The sequence below is a fragment of the Oncorhynchus mykiss genome, chromosome 13 (genome assembly GCF_057628025.1).
Source record: "Oncorhynchus mykiss isolate SJ-2025 chromosome 13, ASM5762802v1, whole genome shotgun sequence".
In the NCBI taxonomy this organism is placed as follows: domain Eukaryota; kingdom Metazoa; phylum Chordata; class Actinopteri; order Salmoniformes; family Salmonidae; genus Oncorhynchus; species Oncorhynchus mykiss.
Genome location: NC_143034.1, coordinates 72,064,174 through 72,081,082, shown reverse-complemented (window position 1 = coordinate 72,081,082; position 16,909 = coordinate 72,064,174). Strand labels below are relative to the sequence as shown.

Below are 16,909 nucleotides of genomic sequence, written 5' to 3'. Positions count from 1 at the left end.
ATCTAATGGCAACAATCTAAATTGCGCCTGAGCTGGAATAATACATTATGGCCTTTCTCTTCCATTTCAAAGATGGTACAAAAAAAGGTTGTTTTTTCTTTGTATTATCTTTTACCAGATCTAATGTGTTATATTCTCCTACATTCATTCTACATTTCCACAAATGTCAAAGTGTTTCCTTTAAAATGGTATCAAGAATATGCATATCCTTGGTTCAGGTCCTAAGATACAGGCAGTTAGATTTGGGTATGTCATTTTAGGCGAAAATTGAGGGGGAAAGGGCGCGGAAACTTTTAACCACTGTCGCCATCTAATGTGAAAGTAAGTGGCCGCTAGATGGCAGCATGAGTGGAGAGACTGGTCACGAGGCAGTGCGTGTCAAAAATAAGTGGATGACAGAAAAGTTTTAGTATCGTGTTTTTTAATCACATGACGACAAAACTATGTTTATTACTTTTATCATGTCAATTGATTAAAATAATTTAAAATGGCAGCCTTGGCTTTAATATATGCAGAGACTAGGTCTAGGCTACTCCAAATTATACATAGGCCTGGTGGATGAGAGCTCTATCAATGTTGTTTCGAGAGGGAAGTGTAGGCTATACTATCCTGTGAAAGAAAAGTCACTTCCGAATGGGCGCAATAATAAAGATATGCCTGCCTATAGGCTAGACTAGGCTACATCTAAATGTTGGCTATTGTATTTAGAAATATACATTTTATGACAAGCAATTCCTGTTGTGCATAGGAGCGCAAGAAGTGGTAGGGATGGACTGGTGGAGTGTGTAAGAGAGAGAGAGAGAGAGAGAGAGAGAGAAAGAGAGGGACTGCGCTTAGAGCTGGAGTGCGCGCGGGATAGCACACCGGCTGGATCGGGGAGTCGCGAAGATGGAGATCCGACCAGACAGGTTTAAGGCGGTTGCAGCCAAGAATCTGGGAAAGATACACAGGTACCTCCTTAACTTCTTAACAATTGCTTATGGCTTGCCTTATTTTTATGTAAACCGTTTGTTGAAAATAGCTTTTTCTATATGCTGCGGTAATATAACTTTTATTGGTGATATTCAAAGCCAAAAAGGGCAACTGTTTGTGAAAGTGACTAAAAAGAAGTGGCACTTTCAGACAATGTAGCGCCACGGTCGATACCTGGATCTCAGTGGCGCGCACTGTATGCTAGGCGCACCTGGACTCGTTTGGACAGTGTGCGCTCAGGGGCACAGCAAAATGGCAACATCTGGTGTGCATCCAGGGATGGGGTGGACATTATCACTAGAAAACTAGAAAAACTCAAACAAATTGAGAGCGTGTATTTTATGAAATTCGATTCGGATAGGCTGTATAACATTGTGCAATACTCCAGTCGAAATGTATTGATGTAAATTGATTGTAGCAGGGTTGGGGTCAGTTCGAACTGAATGCAGTCAATTCAGGAATTAAGCTGAAATTCCAATTCAATTATTTGAAAAGGGCATACATTTTCAGTGACTTCTCAATAAACTGGAAAGTAGCTATTTATTTCAGAAGTACCATTTTTTTTTTTTTTTAATTACTTCCTAAATGAACTGCTTTAAATTAAATTCGAATTGCCCCCAACCCTTCGATTGTAGGCTACCTAGATTGTTTCGGTTTTGGCGTTCAGGTGAGATGTGCCACTCTTGGTTTCAGCAGAGAGTGCGTGCGGTATCTGGGACCTGTGTTGCTCGGAGAGGTGTGATTACATAATGTTTTCGTGCGTAATTGACGCGCACTGGCCGATTGACAAAGTTGTCCAGGTGGAAAGGAATAGAGAGAATCAGATTAGCCTCATGTAACATGTATGGTCCCCGGTGCCGATGACAGACCGAAACATCGACAGACAGACAGGACACTCAGAAAGACATACATACAATACCCATCGCCATCCTAATTGTCGCGTGTTCAATCAAGTGGTTTACATTCAACCTGACGGTTCGTTACAATGGCTCTGAACATGTACATAGTTGGAAAAGGATTTGAAACTTCCCCTGCAACTACAGGTGCGGATTATAGGCCTATCTTTCGCTATGCAAGTGCAGTGGTCACGTGCATCCACTGGTTTAATAAATAATGTTTCCAATCTATTTTTATTTAGTAACTTTGAAATGTATTCATAAAAAAAGCCATATGGCGTTCAAATAGGCCTACAATAAAATAAAAAGCCCCAGTCATTGTTATGATGACCAGATGTATAGAAGATGTGTTTGCACAAAATCATCTTTCAACATGAACATTTCATCACATTAGACTAAATGTCCATCATTTTAGCTTGGAATTAACTCATTGGGATATTTAGGCTGTGATTAAAATTGGAAATATTGTCAAATCAATAGAGGTCTTTCCAATAACTTTTGCCAGGTGTATTAATTGATTGATTGCATTTATTGGATAATTAAATGTATCGCGGAGCTCCAGCCAGACAAACTTCCGTGGGTCGACTAGGCCTACAGTTATTTTGTCAGACGGATTCTCCGTAGGTCGACTGGACACTCAGGCAGGAGTCACTGCTAAACTAAAGGCTATAAAATAGGTGTCGAAAAAAATCGCATTTTAAAGCTCCTGCAGCCTCCTGTCGAAACCCTGAATCGAAGCATAACTCCAAACGTTTTGAAGATTTCAGAAATTTTCTTTATTTTATTATTATTAGCCCATTATTAATATCGTTTGCATGTTTTATATATGTTTACAACAGCATGGCCTAAACAAATGCAGCGTTACGGAAGGAAAAACCTGTGAGAAAACACAATTTCATGTTCATTTAAACCGGTCGATAATCTACATAATAAATTACCATATACAGTTTAAAATAGAATATTAAAAAGTGATCAATTGATCGTCTGTGTAGGTGACAAAAAATGAGAGATTATAGTCATTGATAGGGCAGCACACTCGAGCTCTCCCGGGGTTTGAGGTAGCAACCAAACATATAAATCCCCATCCTGAAATAGCCCGTTTCTCCGCCCAGCTGTCGGTCCACGCAAATCCCCTAACTCTACCCCTCCCACATTCCCACTCCAAGCCCAGCCCACTGTCACTTCCTCTCGCCCCCCTCCTCTCACCCCATCCTCATTCACAGACCAGCCTACTCCATCATCTCATCCGGGGCCCCGGATTAAGAGTGTAAGGGCACGCGAGTCAAATCGCTTTTTTCCCCCTGGCTCTCGTGAGGCACGTGCGTGCTGGTGTCCAATGCTATTTGCTTTGAAATACTGTATGTGATTGGATTTGATTTATTTATATAGGGCCTTTCTACCAATTCTTTCTACCAACTGAGGTAGTAGGCTAAAGGAGGTACTGAAAGCGCTTTACATAGTAGGCTAAAAGGGGGAAATCACCTTCACACTACACTTCTTGCATGACTGTGAGGGCTCACCCTCAGAGGAACTAGCTATATGACTGTAGTGTATCAGACTGAGGGCCCAGAGGAACTAGCTATATGACTGTAGTGTATCAGACTGAATGCCCAGAGGAACTAGCTATATGACTGTAGTGTATCAGACTGAGGGCCCAGAGGAACTAGCTATATGACTGTAGTGTATCAGACTGAGGGCCCAGAGGAACTAGCTATATGACTGTAGTGTATCAGACTGAGGGCTCAGAGGAACTAGCTATATGACTGTAGTGTATCAGACTGAGGGCTCAGAGGAACTAGCTATATGACTGTAGTGTATCAGACTGAGGGCTCAGAGGAACTAGCTATATGACTGTAGTGTATCAGACTGAGGGCTCAGAGGAACTAGCTATATGACTGTAGTGTATCAGACTGAGGGCTCAGAGGAACTAGCTATATGACTGTAGTGTATCAGACTGAGGGCTCAGAGGAACTAGCTATATGACTGTAGTGTATCAGACTGAGGGCTCAGAGGAACTAGCTATATGACTGTAGTGTATCAGACTGAGGGCTCAGAGGAACTAGCTATATGACTGTAGTGTATCAGACTGAGGGCTCAGAGGAACTAGCTATATGACTGTAGTGTATCAGACTGAGGGCTCAGAGGAACTAGCTATATGACTGTAGTGTATCCTAATCAAAGGGTTGAACTAATCCATATTTTGTAAATTATTGGTGTATTCACGTATATGGTAGGCCTACAGTACCAGTCAAAAGTTTGGACACAGCTACTTATACTTGGGTGTTTCTTGTAGAATAATAGTGAAGACATTAAAACTATGAAATAACACACATGGAATCATGTAGTAACCAAAAAAGTGCTAAACAAATAAAAATATATTTTAGATGAGATTCTTCAAAGTAGCCAGCCGTTGCCTATATGACATCATTGCACACTCTTGGCATTCTCTCAACCAGCTTCATGAGGTAGTCACCTGGAATGGATTTCAATTAACAGGTGTGCCTTGTTAAAAGTGAATTTGTGGAATTCTGTTCCTTCTTAATGTGTTTGAGCCAATCAGTTGTGTTGTGAAAATGTAGGGGTGTTATACAGAATATGTCCCTATTTGATAAAAGACCAAGTCCATGTTATGGCAAGAACAGCTTGAATAAGCAAAGAGCAACTACAGTCCATCATTACTTTAAGACTTGAAGGTCAGTCAATACGGAACATTTCAAGAACTTTGAAAGTTTCTTCAAGTGCAGTCGCAAAAATCATAAAGCGCAATGATGAAACTGGCTGTCATGAGGACCGCCACAGGAAAGGAAGACCCATAGTCACCTCTACTGCAGAGGATAAGTTAATTAGACTTAACTTCACATCAGATTGAATTGCTGCAAAGAAACCACAACTAAAGGACACCAATAATAAGAAGAGACTTGCTTGGGTCAAGAAACACGAGTAATGGATATTAGACCGGTGGGAATCTGTCCTTTGGTCTGATGAGTCTAAATGTAAGATTTTTGGTTCCAATCGCCGTGTCTTTGTGAGACGCAGAGTAGGTGAATGGATGATCTCCACATGTGTGGTTCCCACCATGAAGGATGGAGGAGGATGTGTGATGGTGTGGATGTGCTTTGCTGGTGACACTGTTGGTGATTTATTTAGAATTCAAAGCACACTTAACCAGCATGGCTACCACCGTATTCTACAGCAATACGCCATCCCATATGGTTTGAGCTTAGTGGGACTATAATTTGTTTCTCAACAGGACAATGACCCAACACACCTCCTGTGCCTTGAATTCTAAATAAATCACCAACAGTGTCACCAGCAAAGCACATCCACACCATCACACATCCTCCTCCATGCTTCACGGTGGGAACCACACATGTGGAGATCATCCATTCACCTACTCTGCGTCTCACAAAGACACGGCGATTGGAACCAAAAATCTTATATTTAGACTCATCAGACCAAAGGACAGATTCCCACCGGTCTAATATCCATTACTCGTGTTTCTTGACCCAAGCAAGTCTCTTCTTATTATTGGTGTCCTTTAGTTGTGGTTTCTTTGCAGCAATTCAATCTGATGTGCAGTAAGGCCAATTTGACCAAGAAGGAGAGTGATGGAGTGCTGCATCAGATGATCTGACCTCCACAATCACTTGATCTCAACCCAATTAAGATGGTTTGGGATGAGTTGAACTGCAGAGTTTTTATTTTGTATTTTACCTTGGCAAGTCAGATAAGAACAAATTCTTATTTAAAATGACAGTCTAGGAACAGTGGGTTAACTGCCTTGTTCAGGGGCAGAATGACAGATTTTTACCTTGTCAGCTCAGGGATTCAATCTAGCAACCTTTCGGTTACTGGCCCAACACTCTAACCACTAGGCTACCTTTCCTCCAGTGAAGGAAAAGCAGCGAACAAGTGCTCAGCGTATATGGGAACTACTTCAAGCCTGTTGGAAAAGCATTCCAGGTGAAGCTGGTTGAGAGAATGCCAAGAGTGTGCAAAGCTGTCGTCAAGGCAACGGGTGGTTACTTTGAAGAATCTCAAATATAAAATGTATTTTGATATGTTTAACACTTTTCTGATTACTACTTGATTCCATATGTGTATTTGTTTTGATGTATTCACTATTATTCTACAACGTAGAAAATAAATAAGAAAAACCCTGACTACGTGTCTCCAAACTTTTGATTGGTACTCTATATTCAAACAATAGGAAGTATGTGTGTGTGTGTGTGTGTGTGTTTGTGTGTGCGTATGTGAGCGTGTATACTGTGTGAGTGGTCTACCTCACCGACAGAACCGTGATCCCTCCCTGTGAATGCTGCCAGTAGTTCATCTATTATTTAGAGTTTTTCTCCATCGGAATGCGTCTCTTGTTTCTATATTAAACTAGGTAGGCAAATACTATGGTAGTGTAAGGTACAGAGCAGCCCCAACACCTTCTCTTCTCCTCTCTAAGGTACAGAGCCCCAACACCCTCTCCTCTCCTCTCTAAGGTACAGAGCAGCCCCAACACCTTCTCCTCTCCTCTCTAAGGTACAGAGCAGCCCCAACACCCTCTCCTCTCCTCTCTAAGGTACAGAGCAGCCCCAACACCTTCTCCTCTCCTCTCTAAGGTACAGAGCAGCCCCAACACCCTCTCCTCTCCTCTCCTCTATAAGGTACAGAGCCCCAACACCTTCTCCTCTCCTCTCGAAGGTACAGAGCCCCAACACCCTCTCCTCTCCTCTATAAGGTACAGAGCAGCCCCAACACCTTCTCCTCTCCTCTCGAAGGTACAGAGCCCCAACACCTTCTCCTCTCCTCTCTAAGGTACAGAGCCCCAACACCTTCTCCTCTCCTCTCTAAGGTACAGAGCCCCAACACCTCCTCTCCTCTCTAAGGTACAGAGCCCCAACACCCTCTCCTCTCCTCTCGAAGGTACAGAGCAGCCCCAACACCCTCTCCTCTCCTCTCGAAGGTACAGAGCCCCAACACCCTCTCCTCTCTAAGGTACAGAGCAGCCCCAACACCTTCTCCTCTCCTCTCTAAGGTACAGAGCCCCAACACCCTCTCCTCTCCTCTCCTCTCTAAGGTACAGAGCCCCAACACCTTCTCCTCTCCTCTCTAAGGTACAGAGCCCCAACACCCTCTCCTCTCCTCTATAAGGTACAGAGCAGCCCCAACACCTTCTCCTCTCCTCTATAAGGTACAGAGCAGCCCCAACACCCTCTCCTCTCCTCTCTAAGGTACAGAGCAGCCCCAACACCTTCTCCTCTCCTCTATAAGGTACAGAGCAGCCCCAACACCCTCTCCTCTCCTCTCTAAGGTACAGAGCCCCAACACCCTCTCCTCTCCTCTCCCCTCTAAGGTACAGAGCAGCCCCAACACCTTCTCTTCTCCTCTCTAAGGTACAGAGCCCCAACACCTTCTCCTCTCCTCTATAAGGTACCAACACCCTCTCCTCTCCTCTTCTCTATAAGGTACAGAGCAGCCCCAACACCCTCTCCTCTCCTCTTCTCTATAAGGTACAGAGCAGCCCCAACACCCTCTCCTCTCCTCTCCTCTCTAAGGTACAGAGCCCCAACACCTTCTCCTCTCCTCTATAAGGTACAGAGCCCCAACACCCTCTCCTCTCCTCTCTAAGGTACAGAGCAGCCCCAACACTTTCTCTTCTCCTCTCTAAGGTACAGAGCCCCAACACCCTCTCCTCTCCTCTCTAAGGTACAGAGCAGCCCCAACACCTTCTCCTCTCCTCTATAAGGTACAGAGCAGCCCCAACACCCTCTCCTCTCCTCTCTAAGGTACAGAGCAGCCCCAACACCTTCTCCTCTCCTCTCTAAGGTGCAGAGCCCCAACACCCTCTCCTCTCCTCTCTTCTCTTCTCTACCTTCACCTCTTCCCTGCAGTCATTCCCTTGTCATCCGTCAATAAGTAATCATATTTAGCAGAGGCTTTTATCCAAAGCGAGTTACAGTCATGTGTGCATATATTTAATGTCTGGGTGGTCCTGGGAATCAAACCCACAATCCTGGTGTTGCAACCACCATGCCAACTGATCTAATGAGGACCATGCTCTACTAACTGGTCTACAGAGGACCATGCTCTACTAACTGAACTACAGAGGACCATGCTCTACCAACTGGTCTACAGAGGACCATGCTCTACTAACTGAACTACAGAGGACCATGCTCTACCAACTGAACTACAGAGGACCATGCTCTACTAACTGAACTACAGAGGACCATGCTCTACCAACTGGTCTACAGAGGACCATGCTCTTCTACCAACTGGTCTACAGAGGACCATGCTCTACCAACTGAACTACAGAGGACCATGCTCTACCAACTGAACTACAGAGGACCATGCTCTACTAACTGAACTACAGAGGACCATGCTCTACCAACTGAACTACAGAGGACCATGCTCTACCAACTGAACTACAGAGGACCATGCTCTACCAACTGAACTACAAAGGACCATGCTCTACCAACTGAACTACAGAGGACCATGCTCTACCAACTGATCTACAGAGGACCATGCTCTACTAACTGAGCAACAGAGGACCATGCTCTACTAACTGAACTACAGAGGACCATGCTCTACCAACTGAACTACAGAGGACCATGCTCTACCAACTGGTCTACAGAGGACCATGCTCTACTAACTGAGCAACAGAGGACCATGCTCTACTAACTGAACTACAGAGGACCATGCTCTACCAACTGGTCTACAGAGGACCATGCTCTACTAACTGATCTACAGAGGACCATGCTCTACTAACTGAACTACAGAGGACCATGCTCTACTAACTGAACTACAGAGGACCATGCTCTACTAACTGAACTACAGAGGACCATGCTCTACCAACTGAACTACAGAGGACCATGCTCTACTAACTGAACTACAGAGGACCATGCTCTACCAACTGAACTACAGAGGACCATGCTCTACCAACTGAACTACAGAGGACCATGCTCTACCAACTGATCTACAGAGGACCATGCTCTACCAACTGGTCTACAGAGGACCATGCTCTACCAACTGATCTACAGAGGACCATGCTCTATCAACTGGTCTACAAAGGACCATGCTCTACCAACTTAACTACAGAGGACCATGCTCTACTAACTGAACTACAGAGGACCATGCTCTACCAACTGATCTACAGAGGACCATGCTCTACTAACTGAACTACAGAGGACCATGCTCTACTAACTGAACTACAGAGGACCATGCTCTACCAACTGATCTTTGGAATCTAGCTTATTAGATAATGGTCATCACAACAGAGCTATCTCAACCTATAGGCTATCACAGCGGAGCATTCTCAACCTATTGGCTATCACAGCCGTGCTCTCTCAATCTATTGACTATCACAGCGGAGGTCTCTCAAGTTAGGGGGGGGGGGGGGGGGGTCATACACCCAATTAGTACAGCCTGTAACAGACCCCGACATGCAGGGTGACATTTTGGCAGAGCCATAAAGTGCTATCATTGTCAAATTGATGGAATTCATGGTTAAGATATGTAGTGCCAGCTGCTCTGTCATTTTAAACCCTCATATTGATGGAATTCATGTCATTTTAAAACCTCATATTGATGGAATTCATGTCATTTTAAACCCTCATATTGATGGAATTCATGTCATTTTAAACCCTCATATTGATGGAATTCATGTAATTTTAAACCCTCATATTGATGGAATTCATGTAATTTTAAACCCTCATATTGATGGAATTCATGTAATTTTAAACCCTCATATTGATGGAATTCATGGTTAAGAAGGAAATGCTACCACAGTCATGGGGAGGGAAATGCTACCACAGTCATGGGGAGGGAAATGCTACCACAGGCATGGGGAGGGAAATGCTACCACAGGCATGGGGAGGGAAATGCTACCACAGGCATGGGGAGGGAAATGCTACCACAGTCATGGGGAGGGAAATGCTACCACAGGCATGGGGAGGGAAATGCTACCGCAGGCATGGGGAGGGAAATGCTACCGCAGGCATGGGGAGGGAAATGCTACCACAGGCATGGGGAGGGAAATTCTACCACAGGCATGGGGAGGGAAATGCTACCACAGTCATGGGGAGGGAAATGCTACCACAGTCATGGGGAGGGAAATGCTACCACAGGCATGGGGAGGGAAATGCTACCACAGGCATGGGGAGGGAAATGCTACCACAGGCATGGGGAGGGAAATGCTACCACAGGCATGGGGAGGGAAATGCTACCACAGGCATGGGGAGGGAAATGTAACTTTCCACACCGACGACGCTTTACTGCAATGTCAAGACAGTACTACTATAGTTCTACATCTGTAAAGCACCTTTCATAAACATTAAAACACTACAAATATATTTAAAAAACAGTACATACAGTACATACATGGGCAGCAGGTAGCCTAGTGGTTAGAGAGACAGGTAGCGACAGGTAGCCTAGTAGTTAGAGAGACAGGTAGCCTAGTGGTTAGAGAGACAGGTAGCGACAGGTAGCCTAGTGGTTAGAGAGACAGGTAGCCTAGTGGTTAGAGAGACAGGTAGCCTAGTGGTTAGAGAGACAGGTAGCCTAGTGGTTAGAGAGACAGGTAGCCTAGTGGTTAGAGAGACAGGTAGCCTAGTGGTTAGAGAGACAGGTAGCCTAGTGGTTAGAGAGTTGGACTTGTAACCGAAAGGTTGCAAGATCGAATCCCCCAGCTGACAAGGTAAAAAAATCTGTCGTTCTGCCCCTGAACAAGGCAGTTGACTGTTGCTAGGTCATCATTGAAAATAAGCATTTGTTCTTAACTGACTTACCTAGTTTAATAAAGGTCAAATAAATAAATAAACATAGTAAACAAAAACAAAAATATATATATATATATTTGTGTAACAACATATAATCAAAAAATAGTTGGTGGCGTTTTAATATGTATTGATAGTGACTTCCTGGTTTTACAGTATGTCACATGGATGCTGTTTTACAGTATGTCACATGGATGCTGTTTTACAGTATGTCACATGGATGCTGTCTTTCTAAGTTCTGTGAATTGCCATGCAGTTTGCAGTGTGAGTAGTAATAACTCATATCTCTTCAAGAGCAGTCCTGTACAACTGCATGCTGTAGGTTTGTGTGTGTGTGTGTGTGTGTGTGTGTGTGTGTGTGTGTGTGTGTGTGTGTGTGTGTGTGTGTGTGTGTGTGTGTGTGTGTGTGTGTGTGTGTGTGTGTGTGTGTGTGTGTGTGTGTGTGTGTGTGTGTGTGTGTGTGTGTGTGTGTGTGTGTGTGTGCATGAGCGAGTTTGTACTAAGTTGTTTCACAATGTCTGGGTGTAATTTTGTTTCTGGGGTGTATAAAGGTCATGCAATGTGTGTGTGTGCGTGCGTGTTTGTGTGTGTGTCTATGACGGAGATCGTGTGACAGGAGGGGGGAGTATGACTCCCTAGGTAACATCGTCCCATAGAGACACAATCTGTTCACTAGAGAGGAGGGCAGGGTGAGAGAGAAAGAGAGAGGTGGAGGGGGGATAAGGGAAGCCATCACTGTTATCTTAATTCAAATGGCAATAGCAGCAATCATTTAGAGCGTCAAGAGGGAGATTTGAAGAGGATTTTAATCAATCTCATCAGACAGCGCCCAATGTTCAATATGTCCACCTTCAACTTTCACTAGGTTTCAAATAAACCACTGGACTTAATGAAGGTTTCCACCCACTGACCTTCAAACGCTCTCTGAGTCCCAAATGGCATCCTATTCCCTACAGGGCTCTGGTCAGAAGTAGTGCACTATGTAGGGAATAGTGTGTCATTTGGGAGGTATGGATAGTAGACAAGGGCTCTGTTCTGAAGCCCCCAACCGTCACTTCACCAACGACATCCAACAAGTCATCTCTTCCATTCAACCAGATTATTCATTTAGTTGAACTTTAAAGCTGGAATCCTTAGTTGCTACATCCATTTTTGGACTTATAAATTAATGATTTATACCCATTAATTCTTGAATAATCTAACTTTGAAATGCCTCATGAGCTTAGTTTAACTGTTGTGCCCCATCAGAACCCCACATTTAAGCTTGTTTTACTCCAATGCTTGTAAACAAAGAAAATGGAGGGAAAGCAAGAGGAGGGAGGGACAGCAAGAGGAGGGAGGGACAGTAAGAGGGTAGAGGGACAGCAAGAGGAGGGAGGGACAGCAAGAGGAGGGAGGGACAGTAAGAGGGTAGAGGGACAGCAAGAGGATGGAGGGACAGTAAGAGGAGGGAGGGACAGTAAGAGGGTAGAGGGACAGCAAGAGGAGGGAGGGACAGCAAGAGGAGGGAGGGACAGCAAGAGGAGGGAGGGACAGTAAGAGGGTAGAGGGACAGCAAGAGGATGGAGGGACAGCAAGAGGAGGGAGGGACAGTAAGAGGGTAGAGGGACAGCAAGAGGATGGAGGGACAGCAAGAGGAGGGAGGGACAGTAAGAGGGTAGAGGGACAGCAAGAGGATGGAGGGACAGCAAGAGGAGGGAGGGACAGCAAGAGGAGGGAGGGACAGTAAGAGGGTAGAGGGACAGCAAGAGGATGGAGGGACAGCAAGAGGAGGGAGGGACAGCAAGAGGAGGGAGGGACAGTAAGAGGGTAGAGGGAAAGCAATTGAATGGAGGGACAGCAAGAGGGACAGCAAGAGGAGGAGGGACAGCAAGAGGGCAGCAAGAGGAGGAGGGACAGCAAGAGGAGGGAGGGACAGTAAGAGGGTAGATGGACAGTAAGAGGGTAGAGGGACAGCAAGAGGGTAGAGGGAAAGCAATCGGATGAAGGGACAGCAAGAGGAGGGACAGCAAGTGGAGGGAGGGACAGCAAGAGGAGGGAGGGACAGCAAGAGGGCAGCAAGAGGAGGGAGGGACAGCAAGAGGAGGGAGGGACCTCAGAAATATCATTATATATGGACAAGTGATCACTAGGGCGTCTGAGATGACGTAACATTTTACTCTCTCCTCTCTCTCTCTCTCTCTCTCTCTCTCTCTCTCTCTCTTGCTCCCTCTATTTCTCTCTGTCTGTCTCTCATCCTCTTATGAGGGGATTATCAGGAACGCTCTGTGAATTTGAGAATTTAATATAAAAGGTAACAAAAGAGTTGTCATCAGCTCATTTGCCAAGCCAGTCTGTTCTATCTGTTATAACACACATGGAGGCCCAGCCAGTCTATCTGTTATAACACACATGGAGGCCCAGCCAGTCTATATGTTATAACACACATGGAGGCCCAGCCAGTCTATATGTTATAACACACATGGAGGCCCAGCCAGTCTGTTCTATCTGTTATAACACACATGGAGGCCCAGCCAGTCTATCTGTTATAACACACATGGAGGCCCAGCCAGTATATATGTTATAACACACAAGGAGGCCCAGACAGTCTGTTCTATCTGTTATAACACACATGGAGGCCCAGCCAGTCTATATGTTATAACACACATGGAGGCCCAGCCAGTCTATATGTTATAACAGACATGGAGGCCCAGACAGTCTATATGTTATAACACACATGGAGGCCCAGCCAGTATATATGTTATAACACACATGGAGGCCCAGCCAGTCTATATGTTATAACACACATGGAGGCCCAGCCAGGCTGTTCTGTCTGGCAGTGAGGTAGTGTGTATGTTATAACCTTCACAGCACCTTTATAACCTGTTATAGATTATAGAACTGCTACAGAAACTCCTAAGTCAACGTTGTGGAGTAGATTGTGCTCACAATCAATGTTAGATGGCTGAATGGATGGATTGATAGATAGATGGACAGATGGGTAGATGGATCGATGGATGGATCAATGTTAGATGGCTGAATGGATGGATTGATGGACAGATGGGTAGATGCATCGATGGATGGATCAATGTTAGATGGATGGATTGATGGATAGATGGATAGATGGACAGATGGATGGATCCATGTTAGATGGCTGGATGGATGGATTGATGGACAGATGGGTAGATGCATCGATGGATGGATCCATGTTAGATGGCTGGATTGATGGACAGATGGACAGATGGGTAGATGCATCGATGGATGGATCCATGTTAGATGGCTGGATGGATGGACAGATGGACAGATGGGTAGATGCATCGATGGATGGATCCATGTTAGATGGCTGGATTGATGGACAGATGGACAGATGGGTAGATGCATCGATGGATGGATCCATGTTAGATGGCTGGATGGATGGATAGATGGATGGATCAATGTTAGATGGCTGAATGGATAGGTAGATGGATGGATCAATGTTAGATGGCTGAATGGATAGGTAGATGGATGGATCAATGTTAGATGGCTGAGTGGATGGGTAGATGGATGGATCAATGTTAGATGGCTGAATGGATGGGTAGATGGATGGATCAATGTTAGATGGCTGAATGGATGGGTAGATGGATGGATCAATGTTAGATGGCTGAATGGATGGGTAGATGGATGGATCAATGTTAGATTACAACCTACTACATCATTTTAAATGATCATCCAGTCCATATCCACAGCTCTACACAGAGCATCACTGAGACACTGGCCGTGTCCCAATACCCGCAGTTGAATTCTAAATAGTAGGCTGATTGGCTATGCGAAAATATTAATTTTATAACATGTGACATTTTGAGAACTGAGTATACTTTAAATGCCAGGATGTCATAGTCTTTTCGGCTTTCCGTCTAGTAGGAATTGGATGCATGCTACTGAGGAAAAGCATCGTCTCTTCAGACCCACGCTGTGTTTGACAACAGCCGCTAATCAGATAAGAAGACGGGCTGTATCAATATGAACGGACGGCGGGAAACAACGCAATTTACAAATCAAATCAAATCAAATGTTATTTGTCACATTCGCCGAATTCAACAGTGAAATGCTTGCTTACAAGCCCTTAACCAACAATGCAGTTTTAAGAAAAATAAGAGTTAAGAAAGTATTTACTAAATAAACAGAAGTGACAAAATATAAATACAAGAAGAAAATAGAAAAATAACAAATAATTGAAGAGCAACAATAAAATAACAGTAACGAAGCTATATACAGGGGGTACCACTACAGAGTCAATGTGTGGGGGCATGGGCTAGTCCAGGTAATTGAGGTAATATGTACATGTAGGTATAATGATTACATGACATATTCTCAGTATAATATTTGTTGCTTACTGCATACATTGTTATAGTACGTTAGTACTAAATAGTACGTTCTAAATGGCATGTAGTAAGATGAGGACACAGTGTGTAGTTTTATTAAGTAGTAGGCAAGACAGATTTCGGACACGGACAATATTTAACAGTATCCTACTGTTTCTAACTGTAGAACAGTCCTCTGTTACAGTACTTCACTGTAAATCAGAGTCTATATCCAGTCATTAGAACCTTTAGAGGTTCCTCTCAGTATGGAACTCTGTTTATTGTTAGAAAGATGATAACGCATGCCTCGTCATTACTAACATTATCACAGAGTGCCATGGATTCCATAGTGCCACCAGAGGGACTAGCTGGGACTGGCTGTACATGTAGATATGGATTCCATAGTGTCACCAGAGGGACTAGCTGGGACTGGCTGTACATGTAGATATGGATTCCATAGTGCCACCAGAGAGACTGGCTGTACATGTAGATATGGATTCCATAGTGTCACCAGAGGGACTAGCTGGGACTGGCTGTACATGTAGATATGGATTCCATAGTGTCACCAGAGGGACTGGCTGTACATGTAGATATGGATTCCATAGTGTCACCAGAGGGACTAGCTGGGACTGGCTGTACATGTAGATATGGATTCCATAGTGTCACCAGAGGGACTAGCTGGGACTGGCTGTACATGTAGATATGGATTCCATAGTGCCACCAGAGAGACTGGCTGTACATGTAGATATGGATTCCATAGTGTCACCAGAGGGACTAGCTGGGACTGGCTGTACATGTAGATATGGATTCCATAGTGTCACCAGAGGGACTGGCTGTACATGTAGATATGGATTCCATAGTGCCACCAGAGAGACTAGCTGGGACTGGCTGTACATGTAGATATGGATTCCATAGTGTCACCAGAGGGACTAGCTGGGACTGGTTGTACATGTAGATATGGATTCCATAGTGTCACCAGAGGGACTGGCTGTACATGTAGATATGGATTCCATAGTGCCACCAGAGGGACTGGCTGTACATGTAGATATGGATTCCATAGTGCCACCAGAGGGACTGGCTGTACATGTAGATATGGATTCCATAGTGTCACTAGAGGGACTGCCTGTAAATGTAGATATGGATTCCATAGTGCCACCAGAGGGACTAGCTGTACATGTAGATAGGGATTCCATAGTGCCACCAGAGGGACTGGCTGTACATGTAGATATGGATTCCATAGTGCCACCAGAGGGACTGGCTGGGACTGGCTGTACATGTAGATATGGATTCCATAGTGCCACCATAGGGACTGGCTGTACATGTAGATATGGATTCCATAGTGTCACCAGAGGGACTAGCTGGGACTGGTTGTACATGTAGATATGGATTCCATAGTGTCACCAGAGGGACTGGCTGTACATGTAGATATGGATTCCATAGTGCCACCAGAGGGACTGGCTGTACATGTAGATATGGATTCCATAGTGCCACCAGAGGGACTAGCTGTACATGTAGATATGGATTCCATAGTGCCACCAGAGGGACTAGCTGGGACTGGCTGTACATGTAGATATGGATTCCATAGTGCCACCAGAGGGACTGCCTGTACATGTAGATATGGATTCCATAGTGCCACCAGAGGGACTGCCTGTACATGTAGATATGGATTCCATAGTGCCACCAGAGGGACTGCCTGTACATGTAGATATGGATTCCATAGTGCCACCAGAGGGACTAGCTGGGACTGGCTGTACATGTAGATATGGATTCCATAGTGCCACCAGAGGGACTAGCTGGGACTGGCTGTACATGTAGATATGGATTCCATAGTGCCACCAGAGGGACTGCCTGTACATGTAGATATGGATTCCATAGTGCCACCAGAGGGACTAGCTGTACATGTAGATATGGATTCCATAGTGCCACCAGAGGGACTAGCTGGGACTGGCTGTACATG

At 44.8% G+C, this 16,909-nt stretch overlaps 1 protein-coding gene across 1 annotated transcript in view; it reads left to right on the top strand.

Moving 5' to 3' along the window:
• The first annotated feature begins 408 nt into the window (after positions 1-408).
• slc17a7a (solute carrier family 17 member 7a) overlaps positions 409-16,909 on the top strand; it is a 61,568-nt gene continuing 45,067 nt past the window's right edge. The window contains exon 1 of the mRNA XM_036941900.2: positions 409-950. Within this exon, the coding sequence (XP_036797795.1) occupies positions 889-950 (62 nt within the window). The 5' untranslated portion in view covers positions 409-888. The remainder of the gene's footprint in view (positions 951-16,909) is intronic.